Genomic DNA, 15,938 nt, shown 5'->3' on the forward strand with positions numbered 1-15,938 from the left:
GCTTTGAATTTGATCAGTGCTCTTTCTCAAAATAAGCACTGGCACTTGTAGGGACCTTAGAATAGCTAGGCTACATGTTAGTAATAGTGGGTGATATCTTTATACTGCTTTATATAGCATTAGTGTCATAAGAATCGGGACTACAAGCCAGTATGCTGTACATAGAAAGAAAGAATAGATTTTAACATGTGATTTAGATTATTAGCAAATTTATGTACTTTAGGCCTATGGAAAAATGCTTTGTGTACTATACATACACGTTACAATAAAAGTATTGCATAGTGTTGGCATTTCTGTGAGTAATTTGTATGGTCAATTGTCATAAAGGGTAAACTTAAGGTAGTCCCCAATTTCTGAGGCCGTAGTAATTCACTGTGTCTATTATCAATGGCACAGTATTGGAAGGTGGAGCCCATCCCTCTACTTTCACTGCCTTTTACCTCCCCAACCAAAGTCAGGTACCCATTTTTACACCTGGTTGGAGTGAGGAAAGTCATGTCAAGTTGCTTTTACAAGGAAAACTCTTACCAGAATTGCAAGGAACCAAACAATCTTATTAATATTTCAAATTTACAGTATGCTTATGCTCACATATGTCTGATTTTCAGAATTCAATTCAATAATAATAATAACTTTATTGTAAAGTCATGCAATAGGGCTAATTGCAAGTATGGCAAAAGCATAACAATGCTAGAAATATCACATTGAATTAAATATATAATGTTGTAGGCAACGTAACAGCTAACACTATTCTAAATATCCAGTATCACCCACACATACCGAGGGTATGTTTTTTTTAAATTCACCAAGATATTTTCCCCTTAACACCATCAAAAATTAAACCAAATTGAAAGATGTTCTAAAGTTATAACACTGTAATAAATGACTGAAGGAATGATATATATAGGATCATATAAAATCTAAGACTACACTTTTTTTTGGAAAACTACTATCATAGTGCTCAGAGTAATAGTTACTCAAGAAACTGGAAAAAGATTTGGAATTGGACAAACCTTAAGGACAGCATCCACTATCTTTTCTCAGTCACTGATGCAAGAAAATGAATGCTATCTTTTAACAGTTGCTTGAGTAAGTGTTACCTTGCCAATTTCATAATCTGCATGGCTAAACTTCATTGACTGTTATAATTTATAGTGATGCAAGTTATATTTGGTGATGATAACCCTTGTATGTTGGACATATTTTCACTTTTTTCTTGGTCACCCTGTGTGTCCAGTTTGTATTGGGCTTGGATAGCACTAGTCTGTGTAACACAATCTCCGCTGTCCAACTGGCCCCTCCCCGCGGGGCCGGCGATGTTTGGCGGGCTGCTATAAGCGAGATTTAATCAGGCTAGGATAGCACATATATTGTAAATTCACTATTTTATTAATGACTTAATATTGCAAACTTATGGTCAGTATGGTATAACATGCCAATACATTGGAAACATATATTCCCAGAAATTAAAAACACTAAGAACATTTCAAGATAAAAATATGTCCAGTGCAGTGTTCTAGCCAGCCTGAAATTTTGTTACCTGGATTTTGAACGGAAATCCAGAGGCTTCCATGCGACGGTCCAAGGGATGTCTGGGCAAATTTTGAAATCTAGACCCTAAGAAACAATATTTCCTGCATTTTGAGGGGCAAACTTTGCTAATATAGAGTAGACTCAGCTTACTTCAATGGCATCTGTGCCGAATTTCTTGAGATCTTTGCAAAATTTTATTTGTTAATCTTAACATTCTGATTTTTGTCCATCACTGAAGATGGAATGGTCAAAAATTTTTGTTCGTCCCCAGCTGCAAAATTCATTCAAAGTACGGAAGGATGGATGCTGGCTAGAACTCTGAAGTCATCATATAATCAAATCAACATGTCCTTGTGTGCATATCACTACCATTATCTAGTTCTTGTCCCTGTGAGACTGTGCGCCACTAGACGAGAGGGTGGAGAAGGAATTGCACAACCCTCCTTCACCTTAAAAAGTTATGTGCAGGTCAGGCAAACAGGTTGCCCAACCCACCGGCAAGTGCCTGTTCATCTGTCAAAAGTTTGACAGGAGAATTAAAAAAAAACTACCATTGTCTATACAGGTTTGAGGTGGACTTGAATGTCCAGTGGAAACTCCTCTGTCCTGTCCAGTGCCTGTCTGAACAGCTGTGCGTGTTGCCAGGCGTTGTCGCCCTGGCCGCCCCGGAGTTCAGCGGTCAGCATAAAGCTGGTCACTCCCTCTAGGTCCCTAGTCTTTGTGCCTTCAGCATCTGAAGTAAAGTAGGGTTGAAATTAAAAGAAAAACTGAAGATCTTACACTGTGAAAAAGAGTTCTTATAGTTGTTAAATTTGAGCTTTGTTACAACACTAGCAATATTAGCCCGAGTCAGGGTTGTAGAACTTAAATTATAAAAGTCATTTTTGTGTGCACTTTTATAAGTAATATAATGAAGTAACTATATATATTCCATTCCATAACAACTTTTAAGGAGCAAAAATTTGATACTGGCTTTGTGGGTTACAATATTTAGGGAATCCTAGCACGGTTTGATTCTGCACCGTTTTTAACTGCTTTAAGGGACCGTACGGCATTTAGCGAGGGGGGAGGGCCGGTCGCCAGGGGGGGGAGGGCCAAGCAAAAAAATATTTTGCCAGGGGGAGGGCCTAGCAATTTTTTTTTTACTTGGGGGGAGGGCCAAGCAAAAAAAAATAGCTTGGTCTGCCAGCAAAATATGTCCCTTAAAATTCAAGAAACGGCGTTTCAGAGGGTCAAGATTTCAAAATTTTTCTGGACCTCTGCAAGGGATCGCCCGAGGTTGGCGCTCGGGATACAGTGAAAATGCGAAAGGGAGGGGGCGGGGCTTATGCATGACGCCCTCGAAAACCTTCTTCACGCACAGAAATGTTATTAAACTCTAGATTAGTCTGCCAGCAAAATTTACCCCTGTCTTATTGCCCTCAAAATGTAAGAAATGGCGTTTCAGAGCTTGAGGGTAAATATTTGCAAATTTCCCTGGATCCCTTTTGACGTGACTGGCCTCGCGCCTTTGATGACCGACATCGTGATAATGTGTTTGAGGGGGATTTAATTTTGTATTTCTAAATTGAAATGCTATTAAAGTTAGCTTTGTTTGTCAGCAAAATATCTCCTCAAACTGAAGGAAATAGCTTTTAAGAGGGTCAAGATTTCAAAATTCTCCCGGACCTACCTTGCGATTCTTCGTGCCTTTGGCGCCGAACATGGTGTTCGGAACGTCGTTCTCAAAAAGTTGAAACCCTCGTATTTTTTTTTCCATAGAAATGTCATCTAACCAGCAAATTTTCCCATAAAAAAAGCAATGCAGGAAATCGTGGCAAAAAAAGCGTGGCATTTCTAAAAGATCTCCTGCAAGTCTGCGGTCTCACGCCCGCCGGCGGCTAGAGAGAGGCGACCGGTCTTACCCCGCCGTGGGAAAATCAGCGTCACGCGTCGGCGCCCCCCTCCCCACTACAGTTTTGGAAGTCGAATCGTGCTGTCGTTTTGGTTTTCATTTTTTTCCCCGATTTACCGTAAGTTATTACCACCACAGAACCAAGAAAAAGTCCAAAATATATGTAAATTGAAAATAGTTTCCGTCAAGCCGCTCAGGCCCGCGCCCGCGAGCTTGCAATACGTAAATTTAGGGAGCGGGGCGCGCGCCGCTTCGTGGCGCAAATCTACTAGAAATCCAGGTACAAATGCTTTTTAGGTGTTGTTTTAATATCAAAACAATGAAATAGCTTCTATAAAGCAAATATTTATGCCTCTATGAAGCAGATATTTATCCCTCTATTTAGCAGATATTTTTAGCCATTCTGTTTTCCTTTTTTTACTAGGGGTGAGAGATCTGCTTCTCGATGAAAATCATGAAAAAGTATGACGCAAAGCACATTTCCAAATGCGGGAGCGCAGTGTTTTATTGGCGTCTTGAATATTTTTTCAAAGTTGATAGGAGGGGGGAGGGCCAAGCAAAAATATTTTGTCTTGGGGGGAGGGCCTAGCAAAAAAAAATTTACCTGGGGGGAGGGCCATGCAAAAAATTTTTGACCCGACCCTCTGGCGACCGGCCCTCCCCCCTCACTAAACGCCGTACGGTCCCTAAGTATGAAATAATGATGTAAGTTAAATGTGGGAATATAGATAAGTGCAGTAGGTATCAATTTCATACAGATTGCATTATCCTCAGGTTATTTTCACTTTTCACGCTATAATATTGCTTAGGTTGCCTGATGTCTGATTCACTGCACTGGCTTCTTCTGGAAACCGGAAGCATGATTTGATTTGATTTGATTCAATATGATGATGTCAGGAGTGAATCAAAAGTGACAGGAAGATGGAACCTAACACTGTCACCATGCTTCCGGTTTCCGGAAAGTCGGCGATGAATCAAGCAATCCTTTCAGGCATTCTTGTGTTATCGTGGTCACAGACAGACAGACAGATACACAGACAGACAGACAAGCATACAGCCATGAAAATATATCCTTCTTGACAAAGGAAACAAACCTCCGTTCAACAGAACACACTTGTCGCCAGAGCAGAGCCGCCAAGACACAGAGCCGTTCTCGAACGTCTGGCTACGTGTCACGACCTTGATCTCCTGTACACAGAGCCCAGAACCCTCAAGGTCAAACTTCCAACTCACAGAACCTGTAGTAGCGCCCTCTGTCCTGGCAAGATAGCACTGCAACAAAACAAAATGGTGGAGAATGAGACCATGTGTCACAACCTTTATCTCCCGTATACATAGCCAAGAACGACCAAAAAGTCAAACATTGAACTCGAACAACGTGTACTAGTAGCGCCCTCTGTCCCGGCAAGGTAGCACTGCAGCAAAATGGTAGATAATTAGACCAAGGACGTTATAACGTCCATGATTAGACTGACTGCATGTATGTGTCACAATCTTTATCTCCTGTAAGCATAGCCAAGAACTACCTAAAAAGTCATTCAACTTGAAGCAGCTGTACTAGTAGCGCCCTCTGTCCTGGCAAGGTAGCACTGCAACAAAATGGTAGATAATTAGATACTGTAAATGCAGAAATGTTCGCGGTGGATTAATGTTCGCGGTTTTTGCGGCGGCCGCTTCACCGCGAATTTAAAACCACAGCGAACATTTTTCCATAACAGTAAGAGACTACAGTGCATGGTGCTACCGCGAAATTAAAACCACCGCGAAAAGTCAATTTTCCCGCTACCGCGAAATTTAATCCCCGCGAACTTAAATGCATTTACAGTAATACATGTTCTTGATGCATAGCCCAGAGCCACCAAAGTCAACCATTCAACTCACTGAACCTGTACTAGTTGCGCCCCCTGTCCTGTCAAGGTAGCACTGCAACAGAGCAAAATTGATTTAACTCACAACTATCTCACGAAACTTAAAAGTACTCTGATGATTCCCTTAGAAAAAGGGGAAAAATTTCGAAAGAGAACCTTAAATGAAACATTTGAGACAGCTAAAATTTCATACAGGTGTTTTTTTCTTACTTCCCAAACTGAAGTCATGTTAAGTGCATTTCCCAAGGGCACAGGATTGGCAGCATAACAGGATTCAAACTCAGGACCTCTGGGTTCTGGGTCAAATACCTTGCAATAACGCCACATGACCCCACCACTGTACCAGTACACAAGGTCTCATGCCTCTACTCAGAATGGGCACTCTCAAAGGGTCCCTTCCAAAATATAATTGGGCCCCCAAATCATGTGTTTATGTAGATTAAAAATCCCTTTTATTGCCCCCCCCTACCACCTCATAGAAAAGGATTTGATATGAAAGCTTGTACATTTCTGATTAGGATTGGGTAGGAAAATCTCGGCATTCGAGCGCACGTCGGATGTGTACGTTTGTTTGTCCTAAGAACTGCGGTTGGTTATTAAAGGCAATAGAGCGCCTCTTGCAGATAGTAAATAAGTCCAGTTATAGATATAAAACTTAATTCACCGGTCAGATTTTAAGAAATTTTTTTTTAATGATTACAGAAGAAGAGCTCTTGCAATAGTAAGTAAAACAACTCCAGAAAACTTTCTTTATTGGATTTGTGCCCATAAAAATTGTGTATTTATATATCTTATCAAATGGGATGGCATAATGGGGTATGAGACCACAAGCCTAGTTGCAAGTGACAGTAACCTACCATGTTCCAATCATGCTCTTCCTTCCTGAATACACCCTGTACTGTGTGTGCCCAGTTCTCCCAGCCAACCTTCATGTCCACGTTGTTGTAGAGCCGGGTGTACTTGTCGTTAGCTGTGCAGTACACCAGATGGAACAGTCTTCCCTTCTTCTCCTGTTCGCTCAGTCTGAATACATACGGCTCAGCCTGGAAAAAAAAGGTATAAGGTAAGTATGTAAAGGAATGGCAGGAAAATCTACTTTTTGTATTGTCCAAATATGACGTAGTATAGCTTTAAGGAAAAAATGTGTTGTTTTTACTACTTCAGTCAATTAGCCAAAGCACTTTGCGATTTGATGCCATTTGGTTTATAGCTTTAAATCATGCTTAAAGTCAGATGTGCAAAGGTTACGTGTGACATGTCTTTCAGTGAAATATAACAAGCTGCTGTCATGCAAAGCTGTAGTGTTACTCCCAGCAGTTATACAGGCTATACAGATACAGATACAGAAGCTGGTGTGTTATGTACAACAACTGAGTTATACCAGCTATACAGATACAGATGCAGAAGTTGGTGTCTTACACAGAGGAGTGGTTATACTGTCTGGCTATATAGATACAGATACAGAAGCTGGTGTGTTATGCCAATGGACAGTTATACCAACGATATAGATACAGGTACAGAACTGGTGTGTTTCAATGAAGGGTGGTTATACCAGCTATACATGTATAGATACAGAGACAGAAGTTGTTGTATGTACTGCAGTGGCGGCGGCACCGGGGGGGCAGGGGGGGGGGGGGGCTGCCCCCCGAAAAATATGTTGGGGGGGCGTCACCCCCCCAGAAAATCAAGCTGAAACCTTGTGTATTTTTTTGATGATGGAAATTTCATTAAATCAAGCTAGTCTAATGGGAAAATTTACGCCTGAAAACGCAAGAAATGACGTTTCAGAGAGTCCCGATTTCAAAATTTCGCCAGTGTTCCCTTGTGACGGCTCGCGTCTTTGGACATGTTGGCGCAGGACAATATGTTGCAGGAGCGTCGCTCTTAAAAACCTTTTTAACTAATAGAAATTTTATTATCGTACTATACTTGGTTTACAAGCAGAATATGGGCCTCAAATGCAGGAAATGACGTTTTAGGCGGTCAAGATTTCAAAATTTTGTCCGGACCTCCCTAGCGATGACTTGTGCCTCCGGCGCCCACAACGACATGGTGAAAATTTGTTGAGGCGTGGGTCATTGCCCTCAAACATCTCTTTCATTCACAAAAATGACATTAGATTTAGCATAGTCCCTCAGGAAAATTTGTCCCCCAAAATACAGAAAATGGCGTTTCAGAGGGTACAGATTTTGAAATTTTCCCAGACCAACCTTGCGACAGCTTGCACCTTCGACACTCGGAATCGTGAATATATTTTGGGGGCATCGCCCTCGCTAAAACCATGTGTCTTTCTAACAGAATTGTCATCAAATTTAGCTTAGTCTGGCAGCAAAATATGCGCGTCAAAACATAGGAAATGGCGTTTTAGAGGGTCAAGATTTCAAATTTTCACGGGGGAGCATGCCCCCGGACCCCCCTAGGATGGTCGCGCCGGAGGCGCTACATGTGCCGTACAATTCTGTCAGTAAAAGTTCGCCCCAAAACGAAATTTGGTGCCGCCGCCTCTGTACTGAAGAAATACCCAGATACAGAAATCTTACTTGTGACTTTTCCCTCTGTGTGCCCAGTTCCCCCCTTAAGTTATACCAGCTATACAGATACAGATAAACATATAGTCTGAAGTTGGTGTGTTACGCCAAAGAACAGTTACATTGGCTACACAGAAACAGATACAAAAGCTGGTGTGTTATGCTGAAGAAGTATACAGAAGCAGAAACCATCTTTAATACCTTTGACTTGTCCTTCTGTGTGCCTAGTTCCCCCCTGGCCAGCCTCCATGCCACAGACCCCGTGGTTCTCCCCCCCATCTCCTTCTCTCCAGGTTTCCGTGGTGATATAAACTCCACCAGCTCCACCAGATACCTTCTCACCAACTCTTCTTTCCTCTCTTGGGAAAGACCTGCTTGTCTCTGGAAAAAAGGGAACAAAAACAGGTTTTACTCAAAAAAGAAAATCACGATGGTTGCCTGTCCCAGATGCAGATAAGCGACTATTCCCTGCATTACATAATCACAAATGACAAAAAGGAAGGAACTAAAAGAACACTATATAACCATAACTATCTCACACTACCAAAATGTAGAACAGAAAGACTAAAATAAAATGATTATTCTTCTACCAAGAAACACTGTTTTACAAAAAAAGCTATTTCATAAGTCACACTGTGCAAAGGCATAGACTATAACTGTTTTGGTGACTTCAAATTGCGTGTCTTTTGTTCATTGTATAATGTGATGAACATAGTTCTCTATATTTCCAAATTTGTCTGTAACACTTCAACACATGGAGAAGGTTTTGATTCTATTGATGAAGCCTGCCAAATTCTACTAAAGATCTTTTGAATTGGAGTTGACCTGAGTTGAGTTAACTATATTTTGAGTTGATCAGAGTTGACTGTATTTTTAACCTGTACCTAATTCACTCTAGGGGTGGGGCCGTCTAGCACAGTGGTAGTGTATTCGGCCCGTGACCGAGAGGTCGCCGGTTCGAATCCGCCTGCCGTGTTGCCGGTCTTGTGCCCTTGGGAAAGGCACTTTACACGACTTTCCTCACTTTACTCAAGTGAAAAATGAGTCGTCCCTCGGATAGGACGTTAAATGGAGGTCCCGTGTATGGGGAGAGTCACACCCCATGCACGTAAAGAACCCCCACACGTGCGATGGTGCGGTGTGGTTGGAGCAAACCCTTCTGTCTGGAGTTGGTGATTCACTTCAAATCACCCGGTTGTAGGCCTGGCAAACTTCCATACCGTATCAGCCACATGGTGATTTACATCATTCACCCGGACGGGAGGCCTGGCGAACCTCTGTCTCGTATCAGCCATATGGTGAGTGACATGTTGGAACATTCACCCGGACGGGAGACGTGGCGCATCACCGTCTTGTACTCTGCCAAATATAGGGTATATCACCTTGTAAGGGGCGTTATTACCCTACGCGAGGGGCCAGTCCTGGCCTATGCACATACATACATACATACAATTCACTCTACCAGTACTATACCAGTATATACAGTACTGGTGACACAGCTCTAGTGACCATGCAGGCACCACAGAAAGAAGAAACCTTTACCTTTTCGTTCATCCTGTTGACAGTTTCCCTGAGCCAGCTTTCTCTACACTCCTTCCTCCTGGCACAGACTTCCTGGTGACGACAGGAGTACCTCCATGTCACGTCACGAACCTGAAGAAGAATTAAAGAATCACTTAAACATGCTTCAAGTACCGCACATTGGTAAAAGTGCTATTGTATTAAACTTGTAAATCTGACATAGCCCAGTATTTTCTTTTCTTTAAAGTAAGCATTCTTTAAAACCTTTCTTAATCTGAAAGATGTTTCAAGTTACTGTAAATGAACTCTTATTTTCACCTAAGTAAAGTGAGGAAAGTCGTGTTAAGTGCCTTTCCCAAGGGCACAAGATCGGCAACACGGCAGCCGGATTTGAACCCCTGACCTCTCGGTCTCGAGGCAAACACGAACCCACTGCGCTACGCTGTTCCACATAGACCACATAGCATTTGGGACGTTGTGGGTTCAATCCTTGCAATACTTATAGCAAAGATTGCACACTCAAGATATATTTATACAGGAGTGGTTTAGATGTATAAAAAGCAATTCAAAACTATCTTTTCTTAACAAATCGAAAAAGTGTTATGAACAAGAAACATACCTATATGATATATATAACTTTGAAATTTGTAAAGCAATAACCCAGTTAAGAATCAGCAGTCATAAATATAGTGTTGAATATAGAAACAGGTAGATATCATAATGTAGCCCCTGACCAAAGGTTTTGCCCATTCTGTCCAAAGCAAATTGAAGATGAATTTCACTATGTCATGATGTGCAGTAGGTACAATGTTTCACGTAATGAGTTATTCACATTCCTCGAATCAAGTACAACAGATTTTAAGAGACTCAATGCTACAGGCAGATTTGATTATATATTCAGATGTGACAACTCCCACAATGCTAAAATAGGAAAATATATAAAAGATTGCTTTGTCATAAGAAAAAATGCCGAAACTCATAATTAGCCCCACTCGATTGTAGTACAATGTTTTACGCTAGCTCTCATTGTTTTAGAAATAAGAATGTCAAATTTCATTCTATATTCACAATCTGCATAATATGTACTATGTCTTGTACTTGCTTTAGTAATTAGGGTGATAAGTTTGTTTTTTCTTTTTTCTGCCATACATTGTACCGTGTACGATTGTTGCGCGATAAAGTTCTACATATCATGAATTTTGGCAAAATTTGCCAGTTTTATCTTATACCATTGTCTAAACCACCAATAAATTTCACTCCGTTGCCATCACCAAAACACTGTAAAGCCGTACCTCCTGGTTGGAAAACGCCACAACGTAACTCAACTTCTTGCTCCACCCCGCCTCGTACATGAGCGGTTTGTCGCTAACGTTTTCGCACGGATCGACGTGCAGCCATCGTTGTTGCGAATTCGAGAAGCACTCCGTCCAAACGTGGTCTAATTAAAAAAAAACACAAACGAAGACGTTACAAAATGAAGGAACGAACCTCGTCTTTTGAGTAGGCAATGATGTAGGTTAGCTTTTTCTTCCAGCCCGCTTCGTAAACGAGAGGTTTGTCGTAGTACTTCTCTCCATCGAGGTGAAGCCAGCGCTGCTGGGACTCAGAGTAACATTCTGTCCAGCAATGATCTGAAACATTAAGAATTCAGCGGTACAACGCCAACTGCAAAATACGACAGCAAGCGGTGGTGGGTTGTCAAATTTCGTCTTTGAGCATCTTTCGCGTGTAACCTAACATGATTTCTTTATGTTCAAAATCAAAGTGCACATAAAAATAAAAAAAATGACATAGAATAAGAAAGAATATAAAAGTAGAATGACAGCAAAACCTAATTACAAACCTTATTGCCTCCCTTGAGATCAAGATATATATATATTATATATATATCAGGGATAAACAAGTCCACTAGCCCTACAGTCCCGGGCAAGTGAAAATGCCAATCGGGCAAGTGCATGTCCTACCCCACTTGCCCGATGGGCAAGTTAGCTTTTCTCCATTGAGTGAGATTTTGATGTACTTGCTACTTTTCAAAGTCATGGCATCAAGCATTGATTAACACAGAAAATAGAGCCAATAACAAAAATTCCATTGAAGGCCATGAATATACATAGAAAAATGTCATTTAGATTTCGGGCAAGTGAAAAGTTGGTTCGGGCAAGTAAATTTTTCAAGTACTTGCCCGATAGGACAAGTCAATTTTAGAAAACTTGTCCAACCCTGTATATACAATTTAGTAAATATAGTCTAGTCAGGATTTTCTATAATAAGCATAATGATAATGATAAGGAAGCAAGGTGGTTTATTGGGGGATCGTGTGGAATAGCATTCTTAGCCCGTCTGCATACGGTGAGGACATTTTGAAAATACAAGGTAAAATTACTATCAAGTGGCTGCACAGCTGACCAACATTGGGTGCACAAAAATGTACATGCAACCAGTATTTAAAGCTCTGTCATGTGACTTTTAAATCTACTTCTAAAAGCACATCATTACAAGGCCTGCCCTACCTGTCCAGTCTACCACATGTCTAGCCTCGTACCCAAGTGCACGGCACAGAAGTGTGAAACAGTTGGCCCACTCTCCACAGCGACCACATCTGGTCTCAAGCAGTTTGCCAGGGTGGTTATACCTGCAGATCAGCACAATATTGCAGAGTTGGTCTAACTTTGTTTTAATGTTGACCATTGGACAAACATTTTGAGAGTGAAAAAAGGTACTGTTCAACAAATCTCCTTGGAAACAAGATACAGAAGCTGGTGTGTTACACCAAAGGGCAGTTATACCGGCTATATAGATAAAGTTACAGAAGCTGGTGTGTTACACTGAATGGCAGTTACAACAGCTATACAGATATAGATACAGAAGCTGGTGTGTTACACCAAAGGGTGGTTATATCGGCTATACAGATACAGATACAGAAGCTACCGGTAGTGTGTAATACGTTGAAGGGCGGTTATACTTGTTATACAGATACAGAAGCTGGTGTATTACACCAAATGGCAGTTACACCAGCTATACAGATACAGAAACTGGTGTGTTACATCAAAGTGGGGTTATACCGGCTAATACAGATACAGATACAGATACAGAAGCCGGTGTGTTATGCTGAAGGGTGGTTATACCGGCTGTACAGATACAGATACGGAAGCCGATGTGTTTAATACACCAAAGGGTGGTTATACCGGCTATATAGATACAGATACAGAACCTGGTGTGTTACACCAAAGGGCAGTTATACTGGCTATACAGATACAGATACAGATACAGAAAAAATCACCTTGGAAACCGTGTCTGTGATTGACAGCTTGCACAATGATACAGCTCCACCCTCCCGGCCTGCCACATCTGTTCAGCGGGGGTGGGGTTGGCCATTCCAGCAGCCGTTGTCCTCCCCCCACATCTTTCGCATGGTGCCTTGTCCACCCATTTGAAAAAATCCTTCTTAAACCATCGCCTCAGCTCTGGCAAGATGAGGTCTTCTAAGGTGAGAGGGGGTGGGGAATTCTCTAGAAGAATAGAAAACATCATATTAACAATGGAAATGATCATTATGAAATACATACAGTACCTTGAATAACTAAAAGTCAAAGGTAAAGATGGTCCAATAGCTTTTTTGAGGCCGTAGGGACAGTGTGTTGTTATCCACTGTGTCTAGGGTACAGTATTGGAAGGTGGAGCCCATCCCTCTCCTTCCACTGACTTTTACTTCCCCAACCGAAGTCAGGTACCCATTTTAATACCTGGGTGGAGTGAGGAAAGTCGTGTAAAGTGCCTTTCCCGAGGACACAACGTCGGTGGCATATCAGGGGATTCAAACCCAGGACCTCTGGGTTCTGGGCCAAACACCCTAACCGTTATGCCAACAAGGTACCACAATATTAGTGTTAAAATACGCCAAAATATTGGACATTTTCTTAATACTTCATGTTTAACAAAATTTTGACACTGAACAATAAGAAGAATATTTCTTTCTCACAGTATTTTCCTTACCAGTTTTTGCCTCTTCTTTCTCAAGCTCTTCTAGAACCTTGAGTTTTTCCTGTGCCTTGGCTCTCAGATCTTCCTCTGGTATGAGACTGCGAGCCTTCGCTTGTAGTACGGGGTCCTCGTACATCAGAACGTGCTGAAAACTGGACTCCAGTCGTGCGTAGAACTGTCTTTCAGATGCCTGGGTTAGAAGGAAAGTAGAGAAGTTTTTAGGTTAAAATCCTTTATACACATCTTTGTAGTATAGGGGCAGTGCCTATCTCCATTTCTAAATAGTCCTTGGGCCACACAGAGTCATAACAGCAGGAGAATGGTATGTGCTTAATTACAATACTCTTTCTCATAAGTAAACATTACTGTCACTACTACTACTACTACTACTACTACATTACTACTGTTACAATTACTACTTCTCCTACTACTAGTACAAGTACTACTGTTACCACTTTTACCACTAATTCTATTACTACTAGTACACTAATAACTAGTATAGCTGGTGTGTTACGCCAAGCGGCGGTTATACTGGCTATATAGATACAGATACAGAACTACAACATTACTGCTACTTCTAGTGCTATTATTATTACTACTACATTGTACTAATACTAGCACTGCTTCTACTACTATACATGCATGAACATGTATAACTGATACAACTGCATGATTTTCCAAAAATCAACTACTACTGTTGTTGCTCGTCCGTCAAATCGACGAGGACCGATTTTGTCATCGTTGTCGTCGATCCTTCAGGTACTCAGGTGAGTTCGCACTACTACTACTACTACTACTATGACTGATACAACTGCAAGATTTTTTCAAAACATATTAATTACCAGTATGTTGCTGTTGGACTGTACCACTTGACTTTGAGGGGTGGTCTGCACAGGTGTGGACGACATCCCAGCTACTAGACTAGCCGCAGGCCCACTGGTGGCCCCCACAGGTTGGGAGGTTGCTTGAGCAGACGTTCCAGCAGCCTGAGAGGTCTGCTGTCCCAGGCTAAGTTGTTTTAGCCTCTCTACTGTGATCTGGTCACGGATTTTTATCACAGCGTCCAGAGGCGTATCGGGTAGAAGAACCAACTTCTCTTCTTTCTGAAAGAGAATAAGAAAGAATAGTGTTAAATGTAGAATTTTGCGATTCTGTAGGCTTTTTACATAACTTTGTTTCTGTAGTGAAGTAAAGTTGCAAAGTAGTGGGTTCAAATCCCAGATTAGTCATTGTTTTAAAATCTTGATTTCGAACATTATAAAAAATTTGCTAACACTTACTGCCTGTGTTTATATCCACAAAGTGCAGGCAACTGTGGTACTATAAAAAAATGTGTGGTACTATGAAAAATGTGTGGTACTATCAACTCATTTTCATAAATTAGAACCACACTTTCCTGATAGTACCTCACTACTCTTTCTCTGAGATGACTTCTGATACTTTTGGAGAATTTTGTTTTTTTACTTTTTGTTACACTTTAAAATTTATTTGTTCAGAATACTGTAAATGCATTTAAGTTCACGGAGATTTAATTTCGCGGTAGCAGGAAAATGGACTCTTTGGGGTGGTTTTAAATTCGTGATAGCACCATGCAATGTACTAGTAGTCTCTTACTGTTATAGCAAAATGTTCGTGTTGGCTTTAAATTCGCAGTGAAGCGGCCGCCGCGAAAACTGCAAACATTAAATCACCACGAAAGTTTCTGCATTTACAGTAACAGGTATACCTGAGTGAAGCCCATTGCTTTTAGGCAGTCCAGTGCGCCTGGAACTGGTACCAACCGGGACCGAACCACCTGGTTTTCTAACCGGATGGTGCGATACTTTGGCTCCTGAGGATTTCTGAAAAAAAAAGGAGTAGAAAAAAAATCAACCCTCACGAAATTTTCCACGAAATCGTCTTCCGGGAGGGACGTAAAACGGGGGTCCCGTGCTCGAGGAGGTGCCTCGACCACGTTAAACAGCCTCATTACTCATACTTTGGGTACCTACTGGCTGGCAAAATACACCAGATGATTATTATTATTATTTACTTCAGTAAGGAGTACAGTGGTATAAGAATGTAATATCTTACTTTATGTCGTAACTGGACTGCAGTAATACAGGTATTCCTGACTGGGTGATAACTTGGGTTATCACATGGGGTTCTACTGTTATCATAAAAGCTTCTTTAGACTAATACTAATAGCGCACTGCTGTTGATAAATCGAATACCGTATTTGGACTTTGGAATTGCTGTTTTAACAATGTTTTGATGTTAGAGAACACCAAATATTTTAAACTTTTGGTGCATTTCGCTGCATTTAAACGACATAAATTAGAAACAGATACGGAATACAACATGTTGTATTCTACCATAATTTCTATATGTAACTACTATGTTGTATTCTATTTCATATCTACAATGACTGATGTTTTCATTTGTAACGTTATATGTGGTTGTATGAAGCTCCCTCAGCACTCGTTTTCCAGTGCTGAAAAGACGCCAGCACTCGTTTTCCAGTGCTGAAAAGACGTTTTCCAGTGCTGAATGTTCGTCAGCACTCGGCTCCAGTGCTGAACTCGCGGCCCGGGAGGCGACAGGTCGGGTCAAAGGTCACTCAGCACTGGTTAC

The 15,938-nt window shown here is 41.3% G+C and overlaps 1 protein-coding gene across 1 annotated transcript in view; it reads right to left on the reverse strand.

Annotated features, from left to right (window-relative positions):
- Window positions 1–1,368: 1,368 nt before the first annotated feature.
- LOC118406119 (peptide-N(4)-(N-acetyl-beta-glucosaminyl)asparagine amidase-like) overlaps window positions 1,369–15,938 on the reverse strand; it is a 16,366-nt gene continuing 1,796 nt past the window's right edge. The window contains exons 2-12 of the mRNA XM_035805988.1: window positions 15,052–15,166; window positions 14,168–14,428; window positions 13,338–13,515; window positions 12,625–12,853; window positions 11,855–11,976; window positions 10,637–10,782; window positions 9,366–9,476; window positions 8,025–8,204; window positions 6,153–6,338; window positions 4,522–4,699; window positions 1,369–2,266 (exon numbers count right to left, since the gene is read on the reverse strand). Of these exons, the coding sequence (XP_035661881.1) occupies window positions 2,091–2,266; window positions 4,522–4,699; window positions 6,153–6,338; window positions 8,025–8,204; window positions 9,366–9,476; window positions 10,637–10,782; window positions 11,855–11,976; window positions 12,625–12,853; window positions 13,338–13,515; window positions 14,168–14,428; window positions 15,052–15,166 (1,882 nt within the window). The 3' untranslated portion in view covers window positions 1,369–2,090. The remainder of the gene's footprint in view (window positions 2,267–4,521; window positions 4,700–6,152; window positions 6,339–8,024; window positions 8,205–9,365; window positions 9,477–10,636; window positions 10,783–11,854; window positions 11,977–12,624; window positions 12,854–13,337; window positions 13,516–14,167; window positions 14,429–15,051; window positions 15,167–15,938) is intronic.

Source organism: Branchiostoma floridae, chromosome 18, assembly GCF_000003815.2.
Source record: "Branchiostoma floridae strain S238N-H82 chromosome 18, Bfl_VNyyK, whole genome shotgun sequence".
NCBI classification, from domain to species: domain Eukaryota; kingdom Metazoa; phylum Chordata; class Leptocardii; order Amphioxiformes; family Branchiostomatidae; genus Branchiostoma; species Branchiostoma floridae.